This window comes from Dermacentor albipictus, chromosome 9, assembly GCF_038994185.2.
Source record: "Dermacentor albipictus isolate Rhodes 1998 colony chromosome 9, USDA_Dalb.pri_finalv2, whole genome shotgun sequence".
NCBI lineage: Eukaryota > Metazoa > Arthropoda > Arachnida > Ixodida > Ixodidae > Dermacentor > Dermacentor albipictus.
Window position 1 is genome coordinate 94,639,997 of NC_091829.1, and position 14,192 is coordinate 94,654,188.

The following is a 14,192-nucleotide window of genomic DNA, read 5'->3' on the forward strand; positions in this document are numbered from 1 at the left end:
GGCGGTTCGTAGCTTTGTGCGTGCTGTGTGTCCTCAGCACTCGCCTTGCGTTGACGCGATCGACAGCACAAATGTCACTTCGCTCGCTGCTGCTGCCGCGTTTCCTCGCGCCAGCGTTTTGACAGCGAGAGTCCGCAGTCGTCGAGTGTGATGTGTTCATGTTTGCTGTGCGTGCTGACACTATGCTTATTAATTTAGTTAGCAAGTTACTATTTACACGTTCATACGGTTATGGTTATGGTTATGGTTCATACGGTGTTATGCTTACATCGTATGGCTGTCCACGAATTTGATATCGCAATCGCTGCTTCGCCTTACGGGCGAAACTGCGTTTTTTGTTCAGCTTCGGTATTCCGATGCAATCGATAAACTACCCGGTATAATTCACGTAAAATAGATCCAAGTTTTAGCGTTACAGAAATGAAACTACGCAGTATTTCCTTTCAGCCCCCCTAAACTCGCTGTTTTGTTACCGTATCATGTCTTGCTGCATAATAATGTCTACACCCGCCGCGTCCCCCACTCCCTTCTTCTGGAAAGGCCGCAGTGTATGTCACGAAGGCTTCGAAATAATTTGAGCTTTCAACGAATCTTTGGGAAAAATCCCACCTGTAACTTATATGCTACGCTGCTGTCTGCTCTCGCTGATGCCATAGTAACAATTATTGATCGCGACCTTTCTCTTGAACGTTTACGTTTACATTATGCTTCTTGTTGATGTACAATATCCGTTTGTTTTTTTGCTTTCATTTGCTTTTTTGTTGCTTTTCTTTAGGGGGGGGGGGGGGGTGTTTGCTTGTTCGAGTTTTGTTTAATATGTGCACATTCTCTCTTTTTGTCTTCAGGTGCTGTTGAAGTTGTATTACGGTTGTAGCGCTGTATTTTCCTTTATTAGCGTACATATTTCTAAGGTTATTCCATTTTCGTCGCAGATTGGTCTTCTTTTTTTTTCACTTTCCTCCCTTCCTGAATGCTCCGTATAGATGCAGCGGTGGCGCAGAGGTAGAACACCCGCCTCGCGTGCAAGAGGTCCATGGTTCGAATCCCGGTGCCGGCAATTTTCCACCGGTATAAAAAAAAATCCGCGTGTTGATAAAATTGCACAAGCAGGCCTGGCCTGGAGTGTGGCTTGATGCCGATGACCAGAACCGGTAACACACTCCCTCACCAGAGCAGGATTGGCCACCCTGGTGCAGTACTTGGCCACAACCTCCTATATGAACACATCAATCCGTATAGGAACGTAGCTGTAACGTGTGATAAATAAATAAAAAACTAAACTCTTACTTTTTTCTGTTGCGCAGACTCTTCAGCCCGAGGATCCGGGTCCGTCGGCTCCACGTGGCGCGGGCCAGTCGAGGTCTCCTGCGTCCGACCCGGGCGGTGGACGCTCGGCCATGGGACCCTCCGCACCCGAAACCCGCCAGGTGGGCACGTCCTCTTCTCCTCACTGCAAGTGGCGTGCGAGGATGACGAATAAGGTTCTGCGGTACACTCCGGCTGGTCGAAAATCCCGCGCTGAGACGCCGGTCCATTCGGAGCTCTCGGAGACGACCCCGCCTTCAGCCTGAGATCGCGACCGAGATCCGATACAACCTCGATCGAGTGGCCACTCCGATTGCTCTGGGAAGCGGCTAGTGTATGCGGTTAGGCTGTGGGCAGGCTGTATCTGGCTCATATCTCGCGAGGGCTCCGCACCGCTGCAAACCGAGCTGGTAGAGAGCGCGGTGGGAACCAGCCGAATTTACGTCGGGGATTTTGGTAGGAAACGCTAAAAACCCAAACTACGCAAGACTTCTTTGGCGCCCGGTGGATAGCGTCCTTTAACTTTGAGTCCGCTATTTCTAAAGCACCCTAATAGAGAATTTTAGATTAGTGTGCCCAAACGTTGAGGAACGCAAAGCGCCGGACGTGCAAAAAAAAAAAGCACAGCCACGACCGCTGGATAAAAAAGAAAGTGGCACAGCGAACACGAATGAGCACGAAGGGCCCACAGTCTAGTCCGCGTCCCCAACGCTTGGGTGTGTCTTAAGTACCCCGTTCTGAAATTCTCGAATGTGCCGCAGCGTCTTTTGGGCGAGTATAACTGCGGGAGCGTGTGTGTACGGGCGTGCGTGCGTGGGTGCGTGCTTGCGTGAGTGAGAGTGAGTGATCGAGCGACTGAGCGAGCGAGTGAGTGAGCGACCAAGCGAGTGATTGAGCGAGCGAGCGAGCGAGCGAGTGAGCGACTGGATGAATCAGCGATTGAGCGAGTGAGTGGGTGGTTGAGCGATTGACGGAGCGAGGAAGTGAGCGAGTGAGTGAATGAGCGATTGAGCGAGTGAGTGAATGAGAGATTGAGCGAGCGACTGAGCGAACGAGTGTGAGTGAGCGCGCGAGCGAGTGAATCCGTGAGCGCGCGCCTGAGTGAGCGAGTGACTGAGCGAGCGAGCGAGTGAGTGATTTAGCGAGTGAATGAGTGAGTGAATGGGCGAGGGAGTGCGTGAGTGAAGCTGCGAGTGATTGAGCGAGTGAGTGAGTGAATGAGCGGTTGGGCGAGCGAGCAAGCGAACGACTGAGTGAATGAGTGAGTCATTGAGCGAGCGATTGAGGGAGTAAGTGATTGAGCGAGTGAGTGAGTGAGTTAGTGAGTGAGCGCGTGAGCGAGCTAGTTAGTTATTTAGTTAGTGAGGGAGTGAGCGGAGTTGCGCCGACACGCATTGAGGTAGACTGCAAGATGTTCTTAAATCCAGTAACGCCTTTGTTTAAGGCAATCGTTGCTTGCTCAGTTGTTATGCTTGTTGAGCCAAACGCAAAGATTATACCAGTAAAAATGAATACCTAAATAAACAGACAGTATGGCAGGCTGACCTCCGACTGTGGTCATAGTACACTTGCTTGTGTACATTACATTGGGTGCACGTTTACAAAGAAAACTAAAAAGTAAAATTATTTTTGCAGCGCTACCTAATTCGCATTCTACAATGCCCCCCGCACTCCCCAAAGGAAAAGCCACCGTGCGAGGACGCTTGGTAAGCTAGAAAAGATTAACTGGGCAGCAGTGGAGATAAGGGACGATTAGATTATAGGTGGAAGGAAAGCAGCGAAAAGATTGATAGAACCGGAGTCGTTGCTAGTGTGGGTAATGGTACAGTATAGTTACAGAGATCTTAAATACAAAATTAAGATCTACATCAGATAGGGAAAATATTAGATAGCCATGGATGTAGTAAAAGCTTATTAAATCAAGCAGGCTAGCTAACTATTTGTCCCCGCCGACCCGTTTTAAAGGGCACGTCAACAAACATCAGCAGCTGCAGTAAGGCGCAAACGGGTGGCGACGCCTCCTTGAAGTTGTCGCACCACCTCACCGTGACGTCATGGATTTCGGCGGTGTTAATTCAGCACTAGATAAATTTGTGTCGGTATGAATTGACTGTATCGTATTCTAAAAGCGCTAAAGACTTAAGCTTAAACGTCTCAAAAATTTTTACTGCCACAGCAGCCCAAACAGGAAAGCAAGAAAAATTGCAAAAACGTGACGTCAAACTGACCTACCGGCCCTAGGTGTCGGCTAGAAATTCGGAAAACCGAAACTCGGCCTTCAGTTTTTATTTTAATAATGAAGCTGTGTTATCGCAATATCAATGAAAGTACAGTTTTGCATGCATACTTTGTCTGTCTACATTTATTTTGTGTTCGTCGTTACTGTCTCGTTCAGGAACCCCAGGTGGTCCGAAGACAATGGCTTAACTGACAAAGTTTATCCTGCTTAAGTTAATAGCATCGTCTTTGTCTCACCTTGACGTGCCATTATCATATATTTTTGTGCCTTTCGTTTCCTTCTTTCCCGCCCTCCTCTTCCTCTACGGCCTTTGTGTCCCCGATCCCCATTCTCACGCAGAGCATATACAGTGTGTCCATAAAGTCATGGTGCACTTTTGACAGGTCGCAGGAAATGAAGGAAATAAGACAGGAATCCGAAATCTTCACGAAATAAAAGGAAAACTCTCCAAGCTTATACCTGTTCAGTAATTGTAGAGCACACGCGCGCACAGATTTCTTGGGGTTCCTTAGGTAACTCGCCCGTATAGCATCTACAGACTCGTCACATACCGCTGGCCTACTAGAACGGGCTTTGTGCAGCAAGCTGGCCGGTATCCTTCAGCTGCTTATCCCACCGATCAGTGTTATTCCTATGCGGTGGCGCTTCGTTGTACCCGCGACGATGTTCGCGTTGCACGTTGGCCCCGGTTTCGAATTTAGCAAGCCACAGAACACGCCGAGCTTTCCTCTGTACCGTCCACGCGTGGAGTGGCGTTGGCTGAACCACGGCTGCGCAGTTCGTGGTGCTACGTCATCACCTGCGTCATCACCTGCGTGCGCACGCCCTCGCACGTCGTACTGCGGAAACTTGGAGAGCTTCCCTTTTAACTGAGGTGAAGATTTCACGTTTCTGTCTTGTTTTGTTGCTTTCCTGCGACCGGTCAGAAATGCACCGTGACTTTACGGGCACACTATACAGCACGCAGGCGCCTATAGGTATAAGAATTCTTCGCATTTCAACGAATACCGTTGACTGTCTCCTTCTCGGCACCCTCCGCTACAGCGTCCCACATAAGTCACCGTGCAATTTCTGGACTTTAACCGACGTGACTTATCTCATTTTAATTTTAATTTAATTATGGGGTTTTACGTGCCAAAACCACTTTCTGATTATGAGGCACGCCGTAGTGGGGGACTCCGGAAATTTGGACCGCCTGGGGTTCTTTAACGTGCACCTAAATCTAAGTACACGGGTGTTTTCGCATTTCGCCCCCCATCGAAATGCGGCCGCCGTGGCCGGGATTCGATCCCGCGACCTCGTGCTCAACACCATAGCCACTGAGCAACCACGGCGGGTGTATTTTTTTTTTTGTCATTGATTGGACATTGCGTCGTCTTCGGGGTTCACGCGCAGTCGGCGACCAGCCTGGCCAGCAGCGCGAGCAGCGCCAGCAGCAACGACAGCAGCGGGGCCCGGGACGAGGGCCGCCACGGGGGCGGCGCGTCGGCCTCGGCGGGCGCCATGGTGCAGCGCGAGGACATCCTGGTGCTCACGCACGACGTGCGAGCCTTCAAGGAGGCCCTGGGGAGGCTCAGGAAGGCCTTCGCGCCGGAGGCACACGGTGGGTGTATACGTGTGTGTGTGTGTGTGTGCGCCCCGTGTGGCGAAATACACGCGGTAAAGTGAAATTAGAAGAAAAGAAACAACTGTTTAGGTTTGAATAACATAGGAAAGATGTGCAACAACCACAACAACAATATTGTTAATTTCCATTTCAAACGGGGCGGCGGCAAGTGCCACCACACTCCATCATGCATAACATCTCAGTGCATACGCAACTCTACTATCGTTATACATGTTTCAATTCCGGCGCCTTGCTGTCGATAATAAAACCATAATTTCGTGGTTACATGCCAATGTTTATTCGACATCACTATGATTTTTATCTACCAATCAGCAATATCTGCTAGGAATAGCGCAAACGTGTCCAAAAACGTTCTTTGCGGGAGTAAAAAAAAGGGAGAAGTGCGAAAACGTTCGTTTTTCCCTGCACACGGAAAAACATGGCCGCAACATGGCCAAAAAACATGGCCGAAATGCCGTGTTTCTGGCTCCCGAAATCGTTTCCGGCGTATGCGGCCCCCGAAACCGGATCTGTTGCCGTTACTCCAAGGAAGCGGTCGCCAGGAGCTGGATTTTCCCCGACGACTCCTACAACGAGGAGTGGCTTGAGAAATCTATATCTGTCTTTGAAAGGATGTCTGCTTTTGGCAAACAGTTACACATTTATAAATTTCGTACTAACGTTTTCTTTCGTTCTTTTTTTTTTTAATCTTGGAGGTGCTCAATCTAAATTCTGCTTCGTACATTCGGTAGAATTCAGCTTTATTTTTTCTCGTAAATGCAACAAATGTCATTCAAATTGCTCTAGAAATTGTCTCTCGGAGGTAGTGCTCCGTGTCAAGTGTATTTGAACAGGGAAGTGAAAGTTGGCACCCGAGTTAGCTTAACCTTCCTTTTAAATGTCGCGTCGACCAGTTGGAACGTACGCAATGCTCAAAGTGCTTGACTGTGCGTCGTCTCGGACCCCGTGTGCAGAGAAGCAGCGCCGCGAGACGCGACTGGTGGCGGCGCACGAGCGGCTGGGCCAGGTGCTCCGCATCCTCCGCTCCATCCTGGAGAAGTACCCGCCCATCCAGTCGGCCGAGCTGCTGGTCGCCGCCTCGGCGCTCATCCAGCGGGTCAAGGGCCACGACTACGGGCCCGGGGGATCGTCCTCGTCGCAGGCCTGCTTCGAGGCCGTCGACCACCTCGCCCTGGCGTTCAGCAGCAGGTACTTCGGGCAAAGTGGGAAACGCTGAAACGGTTCCAGCCGAGCGCCACTTACTTTATCTAGACCATACACTTCAGGAGAACTGCGTTTGTTTCGCATTTTGACAACGAATCTCGTAAGGGGAAGTTCCGCAGTGATAGAGAGAGATAATTTAATTGAAAGAAGGCAGAGAGGTCGCCCTGAGCTAAGGTGCTCTAGCCTGCTACTCTGCACAGGGGGAGGGGGAACGGGGACATAAAGGTGTGGTGAGGGTTGATGATGACATAGCAAGAGGGATGCGCAAAGGTGAAAGCAAGTTCAACCCTCTGATGAGAAACATTCATAAATGTCATCCATGAAGCCGCTATCAGGTTTCGTATCAAGTCTGTAGTCAGCAACTCAAGTGAACTTTGGGCACGGGCGGCATGACTCGCTATCAAATGCCAATCAAAGAGCAGTCAGCAACACGCAGCCTGAGTCAAGGGCATCGGTGAGAACGCCAAGCTGGACGCTGCCGTCGGCACAGCCGGTGAAACATGCAGGCACTTGCGGCGAATATATATGTAACGGAGAGTGAAGAAGTAAGCTGGGATTTATTAAAGCGCAATAAAAGGCTCGATCAAGGCCGATCAATGAGTTAGCGGTAAGAGGGAAAATAGAGGAATTCCAGATCAAGCTTCAGAACAGGTATTCGGCTTTAACTCAGGAAGAGGACCTTAGTGTTGAAGCAATGAACGACAATCTTGTGGATATCATTAAGGAGTGTGCAATGGAGGTGGGTGGTAACTCCGTTAGGCAGGATACCAGTAAACTATCGCAGGAGACGAAAGATCTCATCAAGAAACGCCAATGTATGAAAGCCTCTAACCCTACTGCTAGAATAGAACTGGCAGAACTTTCGAAGTTAATCAACAAGCGTAAGACAGCTGACATAAGGAAGTATAATATGGATAGAATTGAACATGCTCTCAGGAACGGAGGAAGCCTAAAAACAGTGAAGAAGAAACTAGGAATTGGCAAGAATCAGATGTATGCGTTAAGAGACAAAGCCGGCAATATCATTACTAATATGGATGAGATAGTACAAGTGGCTGAGGAGTTCTATAGAGATTTATACAGTGCCAGTGCCACCCATGACGATAATGAAAGAGAAAATAGTCTAGAGGAATTCGAAATCCCACAGGTAACGCCGGAAGAAGTAAAGAAAGCCTTGGGAGATATGCAAAGGGGGAAGGCAGCTGGGGAGGATCTGGTAACAGCAGATTTACTGAAGGATGGTGGCCAGATTGTTCTAGAGAAACTGGCCACCCTGTATACGCAATGCCTCATAAGGTCGAGCGTACCGGAATCTTGGAAAAACGCTAACATAATCCTAATCCATAAGAAAGGGGACGCCAAAGACTTGAAAGATTATAGACCGATCAGCTTACTGTCCGTTGCCTACAAACTATTTACTATGGTAATCGCAAATAGAATCAGGAACACGTTAGACTTCTGTCAAGCAAAGGACCAGGCAGGATTCCGTAAAGGCTACTCAACAATAGATCATATTCACACTATCAATCAGGTGATAGAGAAATGTGCGGAATATAACCAACCCTTATATATAGCTTTCATTGATTACGAGAAAGCATTTGATTCTGTCGAAACCTCAGCAGTCATGGAGGCATTACGGAATCAGGGTGTAGACGAGCCATATGTAAAAATACTGAAAAATATCTATAGCGGCTCCACAGCCACCGTAGTCCTCCATAAAGAAAGCAACAAAATCCCAATAAAGAAAGGCGTCAGGCAGGGAGATACGATCTCTCCAATGCTATTCACAGCGTGTTTACAGGAGGTATTCAGAGACCTGGATTGGGAAGAAATGGCAATAAAAGTTAATGGAGAATGCCTTAGTAACTTGCGATTCGCTGATGATATTGCCTTGCTTTGTAACTCAGGGGACCAACTGCAATGCATGCTCACTGACCTGGAGAGGCAAAGCAGAAGAGTGGGTCTAAAAATTAATCTGCAGAAAACTAAAGTAATGTTTAACAGTCTCGGAAGAGAGCAGCATTTTACAATAGGCAGCGAGGCACTGGAAGTCGTAAGGGAATACATCTACTTAGGGCAGGTAGTGACTGCGGATCCGGATGATGAGACAGAAATAATCAGAAGAATGAGAATGGGCTGGGGTGCGTTTGGCAGGCATTCTCAGATCATGAACAGCAGGTTGCCATTATCCCTCAAGAGAAAAGCGTATAATAGCTGTGCCTTACCAGTACTCACCTACGGGGCAGAAACCTGGAGGATTACGAAAAGGGTTCTACTCAAATTGAGGACGACGCAACGAGCTATGGAAAGAAGAATGATAGGTGTAACGTTAAGGGATAAGAAAAGAGCAGATTGGGTGAGGGAACAAACGCGAGTTAATGACATCTTTGTTGAAATCAAGAAAAAGAAATGGGCATGGGCAGGACATGTAATGAGGAGGGAAGATAACCGATGGTCATTAAGGGTTACGGACTGGATTCCAAGGGAAGGGAAGCGTAGCAGGGGACGGCAGAAAGTTAGGTGGGCGGATGAGATTAAGAAATTTGCAGGGACGGCATGGCCACAATTAGTACATTACCTGGGTTGTTGGAGAAATATGGGAGAGGCCTTTGCCCTGCAGTGGGCGTAACCAGGCTGATGATGATGATGAAAAGGCTCGGGAATGGCGGGCGTATTGCACGGCATAATGGTGTAAGCGTTCGCGAAGTCTTCGGTGCATATTTTGAGCAGTCGCGAAACAGAACTCCCGAAGGGTGCGCTTGAGAAGTTCCCTACGAAATCGACTGGCATCGGTGACCGACTGTAAGCGTGATGAAGACAACCGCTAGTCCCTTCCTCCTCCGCCCTCCTTTCTTTCTTTTCATCCCTTAACCATGTTCTACCCGCGTAAGGGTGGCAGGAACTGCGTCTTGGTGCCTTCCCTATTTTTTCCGTCTCTCTTGCTATTAAATCTCATGAACGATTCAAATAGTCAATTGGTGTATAGCGTTCGCTACGGCGAAATTAGGTTAGGTTAAATCACGAGCAGAAGGTTCGAGGCCCAGTTACGCTAACGCCGTTCGAATAGCCTTCGTGTACGTTAGAAGGCACGTTAGGAGCGAGGAGTTGAAAAAAATATTGTCATCTGCACGAGTGTAGCACCAAGCTACAACGTAAATACGGGTTTCTCGGCCAGAAAGCTCCGCAGTTTGACGAAAAAGTTCGTCCTCGTCTGGGGATCGAACCGGGGACCAACGTCTTTCCAAGGCGGTCGCTTTCGTAGCTTCTGGCTATATATACTGAGGCGTAGATCACAATTTTCCGTTTCATGAAGCACAACTAATTTGTCGCAGAGTTGTCATAGCAACTGATTGCACGCCAGCAGGAGTGATTTTCCATGCTAAGAACAAGGGTGATATGCGTCTCTCTGCAGGGTAGAGGTGTACATTCGGGCCATAGGCTAAGTTATTGAGTCAAGTGGGATACCGACGAAGTAGTTGTGTGCTGCACGCATGCTACGACTGTTCCAAGTCGCCCGTGAGAAATTGAGAAAGGATCTTGGGGGAAAAGCAGCCAGGTTAAAAGCCCGTCAGTTATCATTAGCGCCAGCCTGCGCTGCCGGGCTTTCCCTATCTTCCGCTGCCAGATTTAGAATCGCATTGTCGATTCCATATCGTGGCCCTATCGCGCATTACAGTGCAAAAAGAAAAGAAGGAAAAAATACAAAAAAGAAAGTCGTGGAAGTACAACGCACAGGTCGGAATCTATGCGAGACGTTAGTAAGGTTGTTAATTAAAAGTTTTGCAGCTAACGGATATGCGCATGCGATTTGGCGATGGCAGGTGCAGGCAAAGAGTATAGTGAGGACACGTGTCAATCAACATTTAGGGATTCTATACCTCTTGTGTCGCACTGGGACAATACCCATCTTGGAGTATCGGTCAAAAATGCGCACGACCCCAGTGACACGTACCGAAAGACTCAATTTAAAAAAAAATCGTGAACTATAATTAACCAATCTATTAACCGATCATCAGTCTGCTTTGGAGATATCTATGAGTCGATATTATATGGGCAGGTTTTATGCAGGCAGTTATTTAATTCTGTTGTTGTAACGCCGAACAGAGCAGGAAATACGTGATCAGAGTTCAAGGTTCATCCGAGCTACTTCGTGGGTACTTTCGTATGTCCCCTGTATGTACACCTGCAAACACATTCGGCAAGGAAGCAGCCACCGTCGGGAAAATCTGGGAGGGTTCTCAAATAAAGCTTCGCACTAATAGCTAAAAATAGCTGTTCCAGCTAAAAGCACGGTGGGAATCAGTCCGCAAGCCAACGCGGCATGCGCCCCTCGCGTCCTGGCGCGGATATTCGGGGCGTTAAACAGCTCTCCTATCGTCACTTCGGGCACTGCTTACAGTCTCACTTACTGTCCTGCTTACGGCACTGCTTACTGCCGCGGCGCGGTTATCACCTTCGATTCTCCTCATTAGACGCGCAGCGGGTGGGCGGAAACCACAGAGAACCGGCGGCTAATCGACGCGCAATTGACTGCGCGTGTGTGCGTTTGCTTTCCTTGCCGGCTCGGTGATAAGCGTGTTATCAGTTCCTGTGCTGCGTCGAGAGGCGCTGTAACACCCTTGCCGTCTGCGGCCTGCGTGTCGCGTCTGTAAGTACGGACCTGTCCTCGAAGCGAGAGGCGGCTCGATGGACCGCTAATATTGAAGCCGGTCTGTGGTCTCCAAGTCCCCGCTTTACTCGACCGAATGGATAGTACGAAACCGGCTCGCTTCGTTGAACGGCCTCTAGCGAGTGTGGAATGTGAGTACAGAGAAGTCCTCGAGTCATTAGAGGCGCGATGCTAAAAGCGATCGAGCTTGAAGCACGATGTTCCAGAGCACTGTATACCCGTTGGGTAGCGGACTACACAAGCACGAACTCGTTGCAATGCGAAGTAATTTTCTTTCCATCAGAATGGTGAACGCACGAACTCAGTACTGCAGTACCTACATTGCAAAAGGATACATTGCTTTATCTGGTGTCCCTTTTTGTTCATCTAATTACTAAGCATGCTTTGCGGCAAGTCGCACTTTAAATAATTATTAAGAAGCACTTAGTCAGTTTAAACCGATAGAATGTTCTTTCAGAACTCTATTTTCGTTAATATCGGGGCAATCGGTTGATTACTACAAGAAACGAAGGTCAAGGTTCCATTTTTCTTGAATTTCGCGCTGAATTCCGAGGGCAGGTAGTACACCGTGACGTCACGGATGTCAAAGTAATGTTTGTTTTGTTTGTTTGTTTTCGTGTTTTCACCATTGTAGCTAAGTGCAAATTTTTTAAACTTGCTAAGTTCGATCTGTGGCTTCTTCTTATTTCATTTGGAACACAACGTAGTCGATCATTACTGTTGAAGAAAAAGACACCCTGACGCTGTTCAAGTCCATGACGTCACAAGGCGGTGCGGGAACTTCAAGGCAGCGCCACCACCCGCATTTCGTATTCGCGCCCTTTCTTGCTTACCAAGCCTAATCCTACGATAAGAGTGCCTTTCATGGTATTGTAGAAAATAATTGACTAATAAACCTGATATAATCTTCTGGCTATTTTGTGTTCCCGTAAACCCCATCATCTGACATTTGTTTTCGCATCTCTGGGCCCCCCTGCCCACCTGAGAAAGTCACCTGAGAGTCACCTGAGAAAAAAAAAACACATATTCTGGTGTTTTACGTTCCGAACCCGTGATATGATTACGGAACACGGCGTAGTGGGTGAAATCCGGATTTATTTTGCCCATCTGCTGTTCTTTATAACGTACACCTGAATCTAACTCCACCAGGGTTTTTTTTTTTTTATTCCGACGGTCGCCGCTATGGTCATCGAACCCGGAACCTTGAGCTTGGAAGCGAGGCGCCATAGCCACTAAGCTGCCCTGGCGGCGCGGGTAATTTAGAAAGAATCACCGAGAGCGCAGTAGATTGTTACACAGCGCGACCCCTGTGGATCTTTCGGTTATCGCATGAATGACAAAGTGGTCGTATGTGGCTAAGGGGTATATACGATTTTGTCACGTTATTATGCCACCTCACGGAACAGGGCTGACGTATGGCTGACAGGTGGCGAATGCCATCGCTGGGCCTGGAAACGCAAATCACAGCTATATCGCGCTTCTTCGGTAACGCCGAAGTGGATTTGAAAGCGAAATACGTACTCGGCCTTTTCTATTACTGTCATTTTTTTTATAAATTTTATTTCTCCCTCTGGCTTGCCTGCATATGTCCAGTTTGTTTTGGGGACCGATATTTAACCTGTTGGCTGTCGGTACACTCATTGTGCCCGCACTCTTTTTTGATAATGAAGTAATAAAGCTGGGCTGATTGATCGAATGACCGCAGAATGGAGCGAATTTCACACTATTTCTTGTCATCCGTCATGCGTGGGGGTCGATATGGGTGATAATGGTGGTGCTGCACCGTTCGAGCCGTACGACAAACGGCGATGATAACGGCAGATAACGACCTATTTTGCGGTACATATACACTGCACTCTTAACTGAACAGGGCAGGAACTGCTCGGTGAATTACTGCAGGGCCTGTTCTAATATAGTACGGGTTTGAACAGCTGAGCTGAAGAAAGACAAAGAACTACAGGACAAGGACGTCGCTATGCTAACAACTGAATTTATTTTTGTGATTGCGGCCGGCTACGTATTGTCAGGATTGGGGGCTCAATCCCATCGCTCGTGATCCTTTGTCAAGATTGGAGTCCGGCATGAATTCGAAGGTAGCTGGCCCATGCCGTCGTCCAACTTATCCACGCTGAGGATGTTGATGAAGGGAAGAACTGCTTCTCATCGAGAACGAGGAATATGGGTTTATTTACAGTATTTAAATCAGTCTAACATGACTGCTTGAGAAAAAGAGTGTCAGTCCAACATGACTGCACGAGAGAAGTGTGTCCAGCATTCGCACCACAGCAGTTTTTAAACACTCGGTCCTCCCGCGATACAAGGTGACGCGAACGTTCGTTTACTCATTGTCAACTTGCCGCCGCCCCGCAGAACAGTTGACGCACACATAGGCACACACATTCCGATGTCCGGCGCCGACGTCAGAGGGGCGCCGTTCCGGGAAGCTCGGAGCCATGGTGGGTAGTTCGTTGTCCTGCGTCCCGGACGGCGTGTGGGAAGTAACCAAAAACGGCTTTCCCGCGGCAGCTCGCTCACGCGTAACAGATCAGGTCCGCGCTGGGGAGCTCGGGCACAATAGTTCGCCCGCCGAACTCGTTCCGTCACAACGGCGATGGGGCTGGAGGATGGCGGCGGTGTCAGCACAAAGCCCGCTTCATCGAACGCATCCTAGCTGAAGCGACGGAGAGTGGGGGATGTGTGTCTTGTTTCCCGGTCGTAACTGGGTGGCAATCTTGCATTGCAGCTCGCCATTCTTAACAGTATGTAGAAGTGCACGCTCAAAAAATAGGAAAAAAACAGAAAATGAAAGAGGCATACAACGTCCGTGCCTCGTATGGGAAATTCAGTTTTTAGCACAGCGACATCCTTGTCTGTCTCCGTGAGTCCTTTGTTTTTTGTTTTTTTCCAAGTCAGCTGTTCCAACTCGTCTTAGCTATGAAACCAACTAGCTCATATAAATACTACGCTGTTGAAAGCTTTCCCATTGTTTGTTTTTCTTTTGTAATTTTTGTGCGTCTATGTTTCTGTACGTCTACGTCGTTTTGTACGGCTATGTATTTCTACCTACGTGCCCACCATACACTGCTTCCTGCACGTTTACGCCCGTAGAAAAAGAAAAGGCTTACGAACCACTGTCTCCGTGAAAAAAA

General features: G+C 48.5%; 1 protein-coding gene across 1 annotated transcript in view; it reads left to right on the plus strand.

Moving 5' to 3' along the window:
- LOC139049510 (rho GTPase-activating protein 45-like) overlaps nucleotides 1–14,192 on the plus strand; it is a 138,325-nt gene that overhangs the window by 53,031 nt on the left and 71,102 nt on the right. Inside the window, exons 2-4 of the mRNA XM_070525043.1 lie at nucleotides 1,305–1,427; nucleotides 4,940–5,147; nucleotides 6,125–6,359. Coding sequence (XP_070381144.1) covers nucleotides 1,305–1,427; nucleotides 4,940–5,147; nucleotides 6,125–6,359 — 566 coding nt within the window. The remainder of the gene's footprint in view (nucleotides 1–1,304; nucleotides 1,428–4,939; nucleotides 5,148–6,124; nucleotides 6,360–14,192) is intronic.